Source organism: Epinephelus moara, chromosome 19, assembly GCF_006386435.1.
Source record: "Epinephelus moara isolate mb chromosome 19, YSFRI_EMoa_1.0, whole genome shotgun sequence".
Lineage (NCBI taxonomy): Eukaryota > Metazoa > Chordata > Actinopteri > Perciformes > Serranidae > Epinephelus > Epinephelus moara.
In genome coordinates, this window is record NC_065524.1 from 1159544 (window position 1) to 1171964 (window position 12421).

Here is a 12421-nt window from a genome sequence, read left to right on the forward strand (position 1 = left end):
AAAGTTACTGTGGTTAGGTTTAAGAAAAGAAACTCGACGAGGATATACCTTAAATAGACTCAAAGGTTTCAAAAAGTGCAGAGGGAGGGTCCAGGTTTTTGTGACCCAACCTGCCTCCATGCAGGACTACTCAGGACTGCTTTGTTGTTTACATTGCTCATGTGACCGCAGTCTTTCAAAATACATGGGATATGTATGAATTTGGGTGCATTACTTTTTGTGGGAAAACAAATGAACAGTTTATGAATAGCCTGTTCCTCATGCATCCTGATCTCACAGAAATACGTGAAATGACCACGACCTCTTAACACCGCATTCCGTGGTGGCAGCACGTAATGGGCTGAAATTACGTGCCGGTACCACGGAAACAATGCCAATGTGAAGTCAATTAGGATCCTTTCCCGTGGTGGACACACAAATTCCCTGATTCAACGACGTCACATCAACCTCATTTTCCTCAATGATATCTTTAACATTCCTGTATACACACAAAAACACGAAAGTGTCCTTGATAACTCAACAATATGACAGGTTAATGTCAAGGCCTCAAAATAAAATAAATGTATTTTGCCAGCTTTTGATAGCGTAGGGCTTTAAGAGCATTGTGCTGTGTGCAGATGTGGTGCGTTCCACTACTGTTTTGTAGCTACGGTCTGCTGTCTGTGGGCTTCATTCCATTTCAGATTGCCGTCCGTCTGCTGTAACCGAATCCAAACACCACTAATAAATAAATAAATAACAAGAAAAAAATAAGGCTGAGCACGAAAGAACCAGAGAGAAAACACCATCATATGGAGCCGTCCGCCCCCGGCAACCCGGCCACCCTCTACTCCACCAGGGGAGAGTGGACCCAAGCCAGCACCACAGAACCAGCGGCCGCCCCCCTGGTGCAGACGGCTCCCACTGAGGAAACACTGGAGTTAGAACTAAACTGTGATAAAAGACATAAAATATTAAGATGTAGGCCTAACATAAAATAAATTCGTTATTAAATAAATTAAAACATATAGCCTACAGTAGATAAAAGTAGAACATGCTAAAAGTAAATACAATAATAGGCTAAATAGTATCTAAGCAATAACAAAGTGTCTAAACAATAATAAATTGTATAATTTCAATATATTTTAATATTATTTTTGCTTATTTCATTATTGTTATTATTGGTTTATCAATCAATCAATCAATCAATCAATCAATCAATCAATTTTATTTATAAAGCCCAATATCACAAATCACAATTTGCCTCACAGGGCTTTACAGCATACGACATCCCTCTGTCCTTTGGACCGTCACAGCGGATAAGGAAAAACTCCCCAAAAAAAACCCTTTAATGGGGAAAAAAAGACGGTAGAAACCTCAGGAAGAGCAACTGAGGAGGGATCCCTCTTCTAGGACAGATAGATGTGCAATAGATGTCGTACAGAACAGATCAACATAATAAATTAACAGTGATCCGTATGACACAATGAGACAGAACGAGAGAGAGACAGAGAGACAGACAGAGACAGAGAGAGATGCAGGACAGACGGTAATGACAGTAGCTTACAACAACATTAATGAAAGTAATAATATTATAACTAATAATAATATATTACTAATAATATTAGTAATAATATTATATAATATTTATTATATAATATAATAATAATATATTTACTTTTTAGTAATATTGTATTGTCTGAGGATGACTCATTTTAGTAACAAGTAACAAGAAAAAAAACAAGCAAAGAAACTGGCTTGTGTCCAAAAAATGAAAAAAATCAAAACTTTGTCATAGAGCTAAACCAAATACATCACTGGAAAGGTCTCAACCTGGAGAGTAACATATGTCAGTATGAAGATTCTACATGGTTCCTGCTTTCAGCCATTAACCTTTGAACCTTGACCTTAGCGCATGTTTGAGGGCTTATAACTACAACGAAAGGGGATACATCATGTGAGTGTAGTCAGCAACTGGGGGTGCTGTCAGATATGGGTAAAATATGGATAAAATAAATTTTCACCCATTTAGAAATTAGATATTTAAAATCTGATTACACAAGTGTGTTTACCATCCCCTTAAAGTCCACAGTGTACTCTCAATTCAGTATTTACAACTTCCAAATCTAGGAAAAACATTTATCTTTTTTAAAAACTACAATTACCTGGGACCGCGCCATGCAGTTTGATACATATCAGCAACACAGTTGTAGTTCTTCTGATTTGCAAAGTAGGGTTCTAAATAGGGTTGTAAAAAGATATATCTACCCAATATATCTAATATCTAGTAAAGCCGAACTAGTAATTACACTGCACCTAGATGAACTATGTTAAGAAAAAGTGAAGATGTCGGCTAATTTTCGATATTTTAGCTAATATGCTAGAAACTGCGTTTTTGGGACGGTAAGTTGATTGCGGCTTGTAAAATAGAGTTGTAAAATAGGGTTGTAAAAAGATAGATCTACTGAATATATCAAATGTCTAGTAAAGCCGAGCTAGTAATGACACTGCACCTAGATGAAATATGTCAAGAAAAAGTAAGTATGATGATTAATTTCAGATATTTTAGCAAGTTCTCTAGAAACAGCGTTTTTGGGACTGAATATTTGAATATATCAAATATTTAGTACAGCCGAACTATCATGTTATTATTATTATTATTATTATTGGTGGGAAATTATAACAGAGGAATATATTTGCTGTTTTAATATCAAAAACACGTGTTTTTGTGTGTATACAGGACGTTGTTGAATCAGGGAATTCGTGTGTCCACCACGAAAAAGGATCCTAATTGACTTTACATTGGCATTGTTTCCGTGGTACCGGCACGTAATTTCAACCCATTATGTGCTGCCACCACGGAATGCAGTGCTAAGAGGTCATGGTCATTTCATGTATTTCTGTGAGATCAGGTTGTCTTCATGAGACCATCAAGCTAAGCTGCTTCATTACTTTCTTACACTATTAGTATGGCTGGCCAGATTGTGGCACTGGAATTTGTAGGTTGTAATTGTAACTGCATTGCATGCGGATTCAAATTCTGCAGTTAGTTCCTGATGTAAGTTTTACAAATATTTAAATGTTATGGTCAAATTATATCAAACAAAAGTGGAAAAACAACACGCACATCTTACTTAGGGGTGGGTGCTGACCCAAAAAAATTTTCACATGTAAAAGTAAAGTCCGCACACCAAAATAGCTCTAGTCGAGTGCAATTTATTTAAAGCATGATGTTTTGAGCCATGTCGGCTCTTCCTCAGATGCTTACATGAATGAATATGCAGGGAGACGCCATCTTTAAAGGTCCCAAACCCTGGTCATGTGACCTGGCACACCAGTAGTGCATTTTCATCAGTGTATACAAATCAATGAGACATTTCAAAAAATAGTAATAGCAAAAAAACACATATAAATACATACACATATATATATATATGTATGTATGTATATATATATATATATATATATACACACATCTAAACAGAATTTTATGTTCCCCAAAAGGACTCAGGCTGTAAAGGCCGTCATATTAGATAAAAAACTATTAGAGGCGCCTCTTTTTTGGTACTAAATGTCAGCTACAGGGACAATAATACTCATAGGAAATACTCAAAATTCTCAAAAATCCTGGAGATAACCAGATCTCCAATACCACAACGGAGATATAAATATGCATGCCATGACAAAATACATTGAAAAAAAGAACACGATAGAAAAGTCATGACATAAACCTCAATATGTATATTGACATGTCCATCAGAAAGAGTCCATAGAAGACAATACCTCTGAAATGTATACACAGCATCTAGATCCAGGAGCATACAATAACAGTCCACATCTACAGGAAAGGTCTAATATCAAAGTCCTCATTTAGGCCCTTGGGGGCCAATGTACCTAGTGTGTTGATCCAAAAGAGCTCGCGTTTGAGGAGCTTGAGAGTTAAGGTCACCCCCTCTGCGTGGATGTTTTAAAGCTTCGATCCCAATGTATTTTAAAGTAGAAACGTTGTGTTTTGCTTCAGCTTCTATCATTGTGTTCTTTTTTTTTCAATGTATTTTGTCATGGTATGCATATCAATACTGTATATCTCCGTTGTGGTATTGGAGATCTGGTTATCTCCAGGATTTTTGAGAATTTTGAGTATTTCCTACGAGTATTATTGTCCCTGTAGCTGACATTTAGTACCAAAAAGGAGGTGCCTCTAATAGTTTTTTATGTAATATGACGGCCTTTACAGCCTGAGTCCTTTTGGGGAACATAAAATTCTGCTTAGATGGATATATGTATGTATTTATATTATATATTATAATATATATATAATATATATATTATATATGTATTTATTTATGTGTTTTTTTGCTATTACTATTTTTTGAAATGTCTCATTGATTTGTATACACTGATGAAAATGCACTACTGGTGTGCCAGGTCACATGACCAGGGTTTGGGACCTTTAAAGATGGCGTCTCTGAGGAAGAGCCGACATGGCTCGAAACGTGATGCTTTAAATAAATTGCACTCGACTGGAGCTATTTTGGTGTGCGGACTTTACTTGTTTTTTTTACATGGTCCAATTATATTGCATATTATATTGCATATTAATTTTTTAAATATGCAATCATATTGCATATTAATTTTTTTAATATGCAATCATATTGCATATTAAAAAAACTAAATGTCTGTAAAAACAGTTACTACTCTGTGTGTGTGTGTGTGTGTGTGTGTGTGTGTGTGTGTGTGTGTGTGTGTGTATTTGAGCTGAATATGCTTATATTTATGAGGTGTATGCTTGGCAGTTTTAAAGATCTTCATGTGATGGATCTAATTATTGCTTTTGTTAGGTGCTTGCTTATCAAGAGCATGAGTTCTGAAAGCAGACACTCTGGTATAAAGGCTGAAAGAATCACATAACTTCAATAAGTTCAGGAGAAACTTAAAGCTTTAAGTTTAGTTTCAACCACTAACTTTCACTTTAGGTTAATTACTTTACAAACCTATATGCACCGCCGAGGATCAGCAGACTGACGGGAAGGGAGGTTTATGATGCAAGAGGGCAACTATCCATCAAGGCAGAGGTCTTCTGCATTGTTTGCAACAAGGAAAAGGTAAAACTCATGAATCACATTTTGCCTTTTCAACCACAAACACAACCTTTCCTTGTAAAGATCACTAGTCCAATATGATTTTAACAGATCAACTGTTAAATTGTAGCTTTCTGCTCAGACTGTGGCTGTTGATGTGTCAGATTCTGAATATTCAGTGTAAAGATTAAACAAATTAAGGGTTAGCAACCCTGGCTAGGTGTGTACCCCTTCTTAATAAACTTTATGGCATCATCCAAAAACATAAAACTGAAAACAGTGCCAAAGGGATGAGACTATGAGGCTTTGAGCTTGTCATAATGAGGAGTGATAAATAATAATTAGGCGCTATCCCAGAATATTATGGGTAGCTTAACCTATAGGATTAATACAAGTTGTTGAAAAGGTTGATGTGTCAAATGGACCGATCATGGAGCCTTCTTAGCCTCTTTTCCCAGAAATGCATCACTATCTTGGGCTCCTTCAAGCATACTGTAAATTATTGCAAATAAATAACACTTTGTCAAACCAGCGAGGAACCCTTGTACCACTCCCATTACGTAATTGATAAAACAGGATGCTTTTTAAAGCTTTTCTAACTCAGGAAGGTTGACGGCTTTTATTTAATTTTATTTATTTATTTACTTCAATAGCTGCAAGCATGGATACATTTCAAATTATAGAACTTGCACATATTATCTAAAAAATTAGAATGCATGAGAGTCTAGTGGAGTTGCCTTAGTTTCCCTGGGTTGGAGCTGGGAAAAGCTTGAATTCTGGACACAGATTGGGGAAGTTTTTTTTTTTTTTTGATATTCATAAATAGTGCTCCTCTGTTGGCCAGATCAGAAATGATGGCTAGATAAGTACCCAGATCAGCTCTATGGAACGGATACACTTCACAGATAACATCTATGAGAGAGCCACTGTCCTTTAACATCATGGACATATCTCCACAACCTATAATAAGCCTGTCACTGAGCACCATGATGTTTAAACAAGATTGATGTCATTACCTGCTAGGATCTGGCTTTTCATGTTGCGGGAAATTGCAGCCGCAGGAGCAAACAGTGGAACCTTGATAGAGACTGGGACTACACTTCCCAGTGTCCTCTGTGGGAATATGTTGCCATCGAAGCTCAGTGTAGTGAGGTCATTATGCATGCCCCCACGGTGGTGGAGGAGGACAGCCCAGCTGAAGGGAAAAAATGGACCGGCTGCGGCTGCTGAACCGGATTCAGGGGCTTTGATTTGAGAGTTCATTTTGGTGAGTGATGACTGAATGGAGGATAAGGCCGACAGATAGGACTATTGTTCTGAAGCTTCCGGAGCTGGCTGCTGGGGCTGAGACTTTGGCTCATTAGTGGACGTAACTGGACCTGCAGCGAAGTTCCGGGAGCTGTTTGCTTGTTTCGGTGGCTTCCCTGGGACCAGATGGAGACATCTGCATATGGGGGTTCGACTCTGATGTTCCAAAAAAAAGTGAGAAAGGTCCTCCTGCTGAGCTGCGACTGCTGCCGTAGACTAATATTGTTTTGAAGCAATGTTCCCGCCGGCCTTGGCATCAAACCACTCGGTAATACTGGTAATACTGTGGGAGCTTGCAAAGAGGCTTGCAGAGGAAGCAGCAACAGTAGGCAGGCCCTAGCAGTTTAAATAGGGCACCCTGAATGAGATTCGCCAATTGGTTCCATAGAAAGGAATCATGTGATCTATCAGCTGACTCCTTTTCATCAATCAACTGCTCCATCAGTTGATTGGCTGTTTGGGATCAACTGATGTAGCTGGGATGTGAGCCGAGCTTGACATTGTGTCCTGTCTGAACTAACACCATGCTTAATTATAAGGAAATACTGGAGATTCTGAACCTCTGATAATAACTATTGATTTATGTGAATTTAGCTAAAGGAAGTTAAAGTTCTGTGTGGGGGACATGTACTTTGCTTAGTTGCATGATATTACCTTTCAAAGTCCTGCTCTGCATCTAGAGGCCTTTCGACATTTTGTTTAGATTATCTGGCGATATCGTTTAAGCTGGTTATCTTAGTAACGTGTCATTTTTTAACATGTTCAGTAACTGAGGATTTTGTTTTCTGGGTTTGGGGTTTTTTCTTTAGGTATTGTGTGTGTTTGCATAAAACGAGTCAAATGACGCTTAAACTACATTCAGCAAGTCATTTGACTCTTAAAAAGGATGGATCCATGCCTACTTCTGCCTTTGAAGAATATTAAAAATTACTATGGCAAAAAGCAGCACTATTGCTTCAATAAATGCGAGAGAGGAATGCTGGCTGAAAATGAATTCACAAGTAAACATATTTATTTATTTCTAAGGTGACAGTTGCACATTATACAGCTACTTGATGCAGCAGATTCAAACAATACATACTCAAAACCTGCATTCCTGTATACTGACACTGTCCCATAATTAAAGAGACGTAGAAATTATTTTAGTTTTTGGCCAGGATGGTAGAAAAGATTGAGGCAAAAATGGAAAAGCAGGTAAAAGTAATCAATCTCAGTCTAGTCACTGGCAGTATGCAACACACCTGTGCACAGCCCTGGTGGTAGAGGCTCCACCCCCTCATAGCCCTTAAAAGGATAGTGCACCCAAAAATGAAAATTCACCCATTATCTACTCACCCATATGCCGAGGGAGGCTCAGGTGAAGTTTTAGAGTCCTCACATCCCTTGCAGAGATGAGGCTAGCAACAAAACAGAATATCTCCCTACTGCTCGTGCGTAGTGATGCAAGTGTCCTGAAGCCCCGACATAAAAAGTTGTTTGGAAAAATGTCATTTGAACTCTGTTTTTAGCCTCATTGTAGCCTGTAGCTCTAACTGCTTATGTGTAAACATGTGTGCGCGCTTGCGCGAGACCAGTGAAAGCACGTGGACACACATGAAGGCGGTGCCGATGTCTCACGTGAGCGCGGTCTACAGAGAGGCAGTTAGAGCTACAGGCTACAATGAGGCTAAAAACAGAGTTTAACGTGCTTGCGCACCAGACCAGCGAAAGCACTTGAACACACATGAACGCGGTGCCCATGTCTCACGGTGCACAAAGAGGCAGTTAGAGCTGCAGGCTACAATGAGGCTAAAAACTCAAATGAAGTTTTTCCAAACAACTTTTTATGTCGAGGCTTCAGGACACTTGGATCACTACGGACGAGCAGTATGGGGATATTTTGTGGTTTCAATTATGTGTTCTTGGACTTTTGAATCTGGGGCGCTGTAAGCCTTCATTAGGTGGAGTTGTGTTGCTACCCCCTCTCCCTTTGGATCTCCGCAAGTGTTGTGAAAACTTCACCTGAGCCTCCATCGGCATATGGGCGAGTAGATAATGGGTGAATTTTCATTTTTGGGTACACTATCCCTTTAACAGCCTCTAGCGGTGCATTGAAGCCAACAGACTCTTTGTTAGAAATTGGGTCAAAATCTGAAGCAGGAGTCATACATAGAGCGCTGGATGCTGGGCAGTCTTCAACACTGACCTGCATATCAGCCATTTCAATGCCGGTTTCTATGGTTCGTGTTGCAAGCAACCCATCCTATATTTCCTCGCACAACTCTTAGGATTCAGAGTTCTCTACCTGTTTGTATTTTCCTCGGATGGCTTTTAACTTTGAAATCATCTGGGCTTTGGATATTGAATCGTTTTCATGTGGGAACTACTTCCTATCAGCTGTTCTGCTTGTCGGATACTGCTCTAAAAAAGCCTTGAAGATGTCAGAGTTTTTGTTGTTTTTGTTGTGTCCTCACAATGTGTTGTTTCATTACAAAGTCACACTGCCCAACCTGATCTCACAGAAATACGTGAAATGACCACGACCTCTTAACACCGCATTCTGTGGTGGCAGCACGTAATGAGTTAAAATTACGTCACGGTACCACGGAAACAATGCCAATGTAAAGTCAATTAGGATCCACTGTCGTGGTGGACACATGGATTCCCTGATTCAACAACGTCACGTCAACCTCGTTTGATTAGCCCAATATTAGGAAAAAGTGACTTTAATAAGAATTCTTAAACATAACCACTTTAATTATTCGTCCAGCGATATAATTTCATAGTCAGACTAATAAGACCACACCTCTTGTTGATCAGACAAGAGTGTTTAACGCACTTTGGGGAAATTATTAATTATCAATTATCAATTCAAGTAGAGCTCAAATAGCCAGGATCTTTGCACCCGTAAAGTGACTGAATGTAATCCTACAAAAAACCAAGACAACGACTTTATAGACAAACATTTATTCTAAACTACTGACACAGAAGACCAAGATGCAATACAACTAACAACAGACAAGACAATGAGTAAATGCAACTATGAGTGGAATGAAATGAATACAGCGATGCTAATGAATGAATGAATGACCAGAGTGAACCAGATGAAGCAATGAGCAATGGTGAGATAATTATCAGAGAAAACTTTAACATGGACCTGTGAAAAGCACCATTCAACAGCTGAGCGGCATGGGAAGCAAAAAGGGAAATATCTGAAAACTTAGGGGAAATCCTAGTTTTATCTAATGCTCCCTATCATACTTATTAAACTACGTATCAAACCCCAGTACAGGAAAATTATGTTGTTTCACCTGAGTTGTAGCAGACCAGAAAGAAGATGCTCTGGAGGGGGAAGAGGAAAAAGCAGCGCTGCTCCTTGGTGTGAACCGCTGTTGGTGCTGTCCCTCGGGGCAGCTTGCTCAGCTGGTCCTTCTCTTCTCCTCGGTCGAACTTCTTGGAGCCTTTGGGCACTTTTGGGCATTCTTGAGCCCACATGGCAACTTTGGCTCGGGTGAGCTTGGCTCTCCATGTCGGTCATCTTCACACACCCAATGTGGGCATGCAGGAGTCTGCCTTTCTTCAGTCCTGACCTTGTTGGTCCAGGACACAGGAGTTAGACAGACTTTGTGGCATAAAGTTCTTTCTTTCGGGTTTTAGCATGTTCAGTTCTGCTCAGGATGCAATGAAATTGCCCGGCGGGGCCACACTAGTTCTTCTTCTGCTATTCTTTCATTCTCTTTCTTTTTAACACATTGTCTGCAACAGGATATTACCAACTTGTAAATAAGTGGTCAACAGACACTACTAATTCATATTTAAATGTTATACATGGTGATCATGTCATAACATCATATATATATATGCATGTGTATGTATATGCACTGAAATAGAAAGAAAGGTGGAACATAAAATTACAATCAACACATGTTGGTTCCTGGAATCCGCATTTCTGTCTTTCCTCCTAAGGAAAAGACAACTGCAGGGAAAGGTGGGTGTTATCACATTAACATACACACAGACGTCTGCACCATAGGGGTCATGGTGTCAGAGTGGCATCTCAGCTTGAATCTTCTTCCTGGATAACATCAACACCAACATGTTAAATAATAAAGTTACAATCTTCTCTTTAGTTTATTCAGTGATTTACATTTGAAACACATTTCAGACCATGTGGCTGAGTCTGTCTCTTTGTTCATTTCCAGAGTTTGTGACATGTTGTAAACTCTCCAGCCACATCTGGTGATGTGGGGGTTATTGAGAGCTTATCAGTTGAGTGAAGGTCTATCTTTGAAGTAACCCAATGGTTGGTCACCAATTCTTCTCTGATGTCAGGATGCTGAGTAAAAGTCCATTAGTTTAAATCCAAAATAAACAGGCTTGATCACCCTACACTGTATACACACAAAAACACGAAAGTGTACTTGATAACTCAACAATATGACAGGTTAATGTCAAGGCCTTAAAATAAAATAAATGAAAATAAATGTTGGACTACTATTTTGTAGTCCGTCCGTCTGCCGTAACCGAATCCAAATGCCACTAATAAATAGAAAAATAAATAAATAAGAAGAAAAAAATAAGGCTGAGCACGGAAGAACCAGAGAGGAAACACCATCACATGGAGCCATCTGCATCGGGAGGCGGCCGCAGCCCCGGCAACCCGGCCACCCTCCACTCCACCAGGGGAGAGCGGACCCCAAGCCAGCGCCACAGAACCAGTGGCCGCCCTCCTGGTGCAGACGGCTCCCACTGAGGAAACATTGGAGTTAAGAACTAAACTATGATAAAAGACATAAAATATTAAGATGTAGGACTAACTTAAAATAAATTTGTTATTAAATAAATTAAAACATATAGCCTATAGTAGATAAAAGTAGAACATGCTAAAAGTAAATACAATAATAGGCTAAATAGTATCTAAACAATAATAAATTGTATCTAAGTTATCTATTAGGCTACCATTCCCCTCTGTAAATAGATTTTAAAATTTCAATATAATTTAAATATTATTTTTGCTTATTTCATTATTGTTATTATTGGTTTACTTTTTAGTAGTATTGTATTCTCTGGGGATGACTCATTTTAGTAACTTTTTACAATAAAAAAGAAAAAAAACAAGCAAAGAAACAAACAAAAATCATTTTATACACTGGGCCTTCAAAGTGCTCTCTGAAACTAGACCTAGCATGGCTTGTGTCCAAAAAATGAAAAAGGTCTCAACCTGGAGAGTAACATATGTCAGTATGAAGATTCTACATGGCTGCTGCTTTGAGCCATTCACCTTTGAACCTTGACCTTAGTGCATGTTTGGATGCTTATAACTAGGGATGGGTATCGTTAAGATTTTAACGGTACTACTACTCTTATCGATACTGCTAATCGATCCGGTATTTTAACGGTACTCTTATCGATACTTTTTGAGGAAGAAAAAAACCAAATTAAGAACATAAACTGCTTTATTTTTTCAATTCTCATATGCAACAAAATAGGTTTTTTTAACAAAACATTTTACTTTTTACAACTTGTAAAATACATAAAATAAGCAGTTGTTAAAAAGAAAGAGAAACAGCAGTGTTTTTAACAAATCACTATGTTGTGAATGATGTAAATGTAAAACAAATGAAATAAACAATTCACTCCAAAATAAAATACAGTGGCGTAGTGCAACATGGTGGAGTATGCAGGTAGGTTGCAAAAGGCCAACAATTTTTCATTCTTCAGCAGTTCTTCTGGAGGAAGATCAACATATCAGCCTTCTCTGGCAGGAGTCGGGACCTCTCCTGGCTTATGGTGTTCCCTGCAGTTGAGAACACCCTCTCAGAAGGGGTGGAGGAAGCTTGGGTACAGAGGTAGCCTGTTGCAATGATAAAGAGGAGAGGCAGAATATCTTTCTTTTCCCACCACCACATTACCGGATCTTCAGCCATAGAGATGGCAGGCAGGCCTTTGTAAAGCTCAACCTCTTGGTCCACACGCTCCGGGAGGGACATGGTGCTCTGCTGGATTGTTGACCTAAGCTCCCTTTCCTCCTCCGCGAACAGCTCCTCCAAGGCACTTTTTGCTTTGAACACTGA

The 12421-nt window shown here is 38.9% G+C and overlaps 1 protein-coding gene across 1 annotated transcript in view; it reads left to right on the plus strand.

Moving 5' to 3' along the window:
• The window catches only part of eno4 (enolase 4), a 189626-nt gene that overhangs the window by 12537 nt on the left and 164668 nt on the right, over positions 1-12421 (plus strand). The window contains exon 2 of the mRNA XM_050070837.1: positions 4956-5084. Coding sequence (XP_049926794.1) covers positions 4956-5084 — 129 coding nt within the window. The remainder of the gene's footprint in view (positions 1-4955; positions 5085-12421) is intronic.